Raw genomic sequence first — 5,053 nt, forward strand, 5'->3', positions numbered from 1 at the left:
AGTGGATGTCGTGACAGCGATTTTCGTAGAATTTAGGATTGCTTTTGCTATGCAATGGTCCTGGTGGCAATGTTTAAACTGTTTGTATGAATATAAATGTATGAACTACTAATTATTTTTGCAAAACTACATGTTTATTATTTCTCGGGAGAAGTCTTTTTAAAAAAAAAAACAATTAACAGGTTCAGTCTAAAACCTACCACTTCTCCAGCGCCTCCCCGTGCGCCTCGGAGGCTCGAATCGGGCAAACGCCGCCGCTTCACTGCTCCACCCTCTCTCGCGCTCAGGGACGGCAACTTCTCCGGCGACTGGCCACCGCATCCTCCCACGCTACCAGATCGACGCCCACCCCATCCTCCTCGCTCTTCCTCGCGCGCCTCCGCAGACCTACGCGGAAGCCGACCTGGCCTCTCGCCCTACCGCTACGCCTCCCTACCCCCGGTAGTAAGTTCCTTCTCCTCTCCTTCTACTAGATCAACCCCCCTCCTCCGCCCTCCTCCGTGCACACAATCTCCCGTCCCCCCGATTCTGTGACTAGGCCCGGACTGAGATTGATGTTCCATTTTGAACGATCGCCTCTTCGGGCGTCGACTGTACAAGTTCTGTAGAATTGAATTCGGTAGGTCAGAGATTTAGAAATCTGTAGAATTTAGATTGCCAGACCCCTTATGAATGCATGTTCTTACTACGACACTGCTTATTGCCAGACTTTGTAAGGATCAAGTTCTGTGTTTCGCGCTTATGTATTTTTTGATCAAAATTTCTGGCCCCTTTTAGCATAAACATATATAGTAACCTGCAGCATAAATTATTCTGTGTTTATATCATACAGTAACCCGCTGCGCTCCGTGTCACGATTTTGTGAAATGGTGGATCCTGGTGTCTGTGACTGTTTAACACAGATCAGGTCTCGTAGTTGTTTTGCGGACACTATTGGCAGCATCTGGTGCTACTTTTTGTCCACCTTGGTTTATTAATTAATTGTGCTTATCTATGGCTAGCGGAGCAATGGATTCTAGCTCGGGCGTTTTGATGCTGTGTGTTTGCGCTCCAAGGATACTTCTCTATGTTGTTAGGGCAGCTACATTGTAGTGCACATTAAGTCTGGCATTTCGCTAAAAGTGATGAACCAATTGGACCTTTTTTGACTGCAGCCTATGATGTTTTTTCTCATATGGTCTGCTAAGCATCTTTTCTGTTGTTGTTGTTAAATAGTCTCATGCCATTTGATTCACAACCTGCAGGGGTGTTTTGTTTGTCGAGGGAATGTCTGCCTCGGAAAACCAAGATGCTGAAACCAGCAAGGACACTGATGATACGAAAGCAGATCGTCCTTGGAACATCATACATATACGTTTACCACCGAGGAAGAGTCTGTCCGACGCCTCCCTCATACTGAGCAAGAAAGTACCTAGGAACACTGCAAGTAAGGAGGTACCTGAACCTATTACTGACAAACCAGGCAAGGGTGAGGCAAGCAACCATTCCCCAACAGCAGGACTGTGTAACAAGGCCATTAGCAACATCATGAGCAACACAATGTCTGCTGAATCCGAGAGTGATACCTCAGGTGACAAACTGCTGGAACTGGGTGATGAAGCAAATGTCAGTGCCCTGAGCAAGAACCTGAGAGTCTCTGCTGAAGAACAAGGAAGTGATGCAAGCAGTTACGCTGCTAAACAGGGATTGTGTGAAGAGGCCAACAACAACAACAACCCAGGCATGATACTTGTACCAGTTCTTGAATTCCCTGAAGATAATAACGTCAGCAGCCCAAGCAAGAACCATGCAACCACCGGAATGCAGGGTGAAGCGGAACGTAACAACTCCCCAAGAAAGAAACTGTTCTATAATACTGACAGTAAAGTGGCGGATGAAGAGGGTAACAGCCCAAAGTGGAACATAACAATCAGCACTGAGCAGGTGTTTGAAGGATCTAGCTACCCCATTCCCACCAAGCTGTCTGATGAGGTAAAAAACAATGCCCCAAGCAGTAGACCAACTGACCCAGCTAACAAAAGCAGCCCACACAAGAGGCTTACCTCTTCAGTGCAGGCTACTGGTACCAGCCAGAACATCCCTGGAATGAATCTTTCTCCTTCTGTTTGCCAGGCTGTGGAGCAAAGTACAAATGGTGCAAAGATGGAGGTCATAAAGGTGTATCAAGAGTTCGAGGAGAAGGTCAAGCAAAATGTATACCTTGACCTCTATCACCAGGAAAAAAAGGCTAAGACCAACCCAAACATGACGCTGTCAATCAATGCTATCGAGTGTGAGGTGTTTGAAGATGCTAACTACCTCATTCCCACCCGCAAGCTCTCTGATGTTGCTAGAAACAAGGCCCCAAGCAATAGACCAACTGATCCAGCTAAGAAAAGCAGCCCACACAAGAAGCCGCGTACCTCTGCTCTACAGGCTACCTGTACCAGCCAGAATACATTTGGGATGAAGCTTTCCACTTCTGATGGCCAGACTGCTAATCAAAGTAAGACTGCTGCAGCTTTGGAAGCCACAAAACAGTATCCTGGGCAGACTAACAATACAGGATGTAAGGAAGCACCTAAACTGATTAATGACAACACAGGCAAGAATCTGACAACCGCTCCAGAACAGGGTGAATTAAGCAGCCAGTCCCCAAAAGTGGGACTGTGTGATGGGGTCAATAGAAACACCCGTGACAAGACACTGTCTGATGAATCTCAGAGCGATGTCTCAGGCGACAAAATACCAAATGAGGCAAATGACAGCACCCTGATCAAGAACCTGAGGGTTGCTGCTGAAGAGCAAGGAAGCGATGCAAGCAATTACGCCAGACTGTCTGAAGAGGCCAACAACAACATCCCAAGCATGATTGATCTTCTACCAGTTCAGGAATTGCCTGAAGATCATATCGAGAAAAACCCAAGCAAGAACCTTACAACCACCGGAAAGCAGGATAATGACGAGCATAACAAGTCCCTCAGAAAGAAACTGCTATATGATACTGATGGTAAAGTGGAAGATGAAGAGGGTAATTGCCCAAGCTGCAAACCAAGAATCGCCGCTATGAAGTATGTGAAGCTGTTTGAAGAAGCTAAACATCCCATTCCCTGCAAGAAGCTGTCTGATGAGGCTAAAAACAATGGCCCAAGCAATAGACCAACTGATTCAGCTAACAATAAATCTGTGTACAAGAGGCGGCGTACCTCTTCAGTACAGACTACTGGTATCAGCCAGAACACCCCTGGAATGAAGCTTTCTGCTTCTGTTAGCCAGGCTGTAGAGCAAAGTATCAACACTGCGAACATGGACATCAGTCGCATCACAAAGGTGTATCAAGAGTTTGAGGATAAGATCAACCGAACTGCTTCTGTTAGCCAGGCTACAGAGGTTAAGACCAATCCAAGCGGGACGCTGTCAAAGACTGCTATAGAGTGTGAGGTGTTTGAACATGCCAACCACACCATTTCCACAAAGAAGCTTTCTGATGTTGCTAGAAACAAGGCCCCAAACAATACACCAACTGATCCAGCTAAGAAAAGCACCCCATGCAAGAAGCCACGGACCTCTGCAGTACAGGCTGCAGTTGCCAGCCAGAATACATCTACAATGGGGCTTCCCATTTCTCATGGCCGGGCTGTTAAGCAAAGTAAGTGTGCTGAAGATTTGGAAGCCATAAAACAGTATCAAGAGTTTGTGGAGAAGGTGAAGCGAACTGTATACCTTGACAACCTCTCTCACCAGGTTACAGAGGCTGTCATAAAAGCAGCTTTGAGTCAATTTTGTACTATCAGGAAGGTAAGTTTTGTTGTGAACTACACCATTCCCTATAATATCCCACAATCTGCATTAGTAGAGATGGAAACTGAGAAGGATGCTGAAGTTGTGGTGAGTATGCTGCATGACTTCCCTTTTATGATGTCTGGAATGCCGAGGCCTGTTAGGGCAATTCAAGCTACGGCTGAGATGTTCAGTGATCGCCCAAGGAGACCTGGCAGTAAGTTAAAGTTCCGCTGGATGAGCAATACAGATCCTGACTTTAGGATGGTCAAGAAGTTGAAGTTGCTTTCCAGGAAACACGAAGTGGAGAACTTGGCGCTAATTGAGGTAAAATCCCTTAGTGGTTGGACTGTTTTGCAGCATTCACTTTGTCAACCCACAGTTCTCAACATAGGGTTTTTTTCTGTTATGTTCCAGTTCAGTGGTAATCATCTTTCACATGTGTGTTAAGCATGCTCTGACGCTTAATTCTTGTTTTGGTTCCAGCATGAGCTAGAAGAGGAGAAGTTGGTAGCAGCGAAGCAACAGGAGGATCTGGATGTCAATTACGAGATGATGGAGACTATGGACAGCGTCCTTGGCATGGCTAATTACCTGTCTAGCATTTACAACGTCAATTGGAATGACGTGTTCTGAAAATGGCTACCTGTTCGTGGTCCTCTTTTTTGTACAGCGTGGGTACTAACCTCTGGATACGCCAGTACGATCTGGTTGAAGTTGGCTGTTTAACCGCAGAATCTGAGAGTAGGATGGTTCAATTGTTATTACTTTGAAAAAAAGCTAAACTAGCTCCCCCCTGACTGCCCCCTGTTGCTCACCCAGCCAGACTTGGTGTCTGTTTCTTGCGCAAATCTTGCTGAGGAAACTTTTTGATGATTCTGTCTTCTTGACGATGGTCTTTTCCAAGTTGTTTTGCGTCAATTTTCTTCTTTCTGGGATTTCATGGGGTTATTAAAGGTGCGTGCCCAGCCTGCAAATTCGTTGTCTCCGGCAGCTAGGTAGAGATCAGTGTCGTTGATCGTCGTCGTCGCTCCGTTTCTGTCCACGAAAGTATCTGTCAGCGCGTGCAAAGGGACATGGAGATCAGTGCCCGAATGGAGGCACACGCAATCCCACACGAGCCCGACCAAGCTCGTGAGGTGGCGGTGACGACATGTGCGGTACGCACATTTAGCGATTACAAAAGCAAAAAAAAAAAAAGGGACATGGAGAGATCAGGTTCACTATCCCTGCTGGCGCAAAGTTGCAGACTTGGGAGAGACATGCTAGCCAGGATTCCGAGCAATCTTTGCTA

At 46.5% G+C, this 5,053-nt stretch overlaps 1 protein-coding gene across 2 annotated transcripts; it reads left to right on the top strand.

Moving 5' to 3' along the window:
* The first annotated feature begins 240 nt into the window (after positions 1–240).
* Positions 241–4,559, top strand: LOC124653921. Of its 2 annotated transcripts, XM_047192980.1 has the most exons (4): positions 241–444; positions 1,245–3,336; positions 3,688–4,086; positions 4,246–4,559. In XM_047192980.1, the coding sequence occupies exons 2-4, from the start codon at positions 1,267–1,269 to the stop codon at positions 4,393–4,395; spliced, it is 2,619 nt and encodes an 872-aa protein (XP_047048936.1). In that variant the 5' UTR covers positions 241–444; positions 1,245–1,266; the 3' UTR covers positions 4,396–4,559. The 2 variants fall into 2 exon arrangements, with proteins under 2 accessions (XP_047048936.1, XP_047048935.1); XM_047192979.1 differs by having other exon boundaries at positions 242–444; positions 1,245–4,086.
* The last annotated feature ends 494 nt before the right edge of the window (positions 4,560–5,053 follow it).

The sequence above is a fragment of the Lolium rigidum genome, chromosome 5 (assembly GCF_022539505.1).
Source record: "Lolium rigidum isolate FL_2022 chromosome 5, APGP_CSIRO_Lrig_0.1, whole genome shotgun sequence".
Classification (NCBI taxonomy): domain Eukaryota; kingdom Viridiplantae; phylum Streptophyta; class Magnoliopsida; order Poales; family Poaceae; genus Lolium; species Lolium rigidum.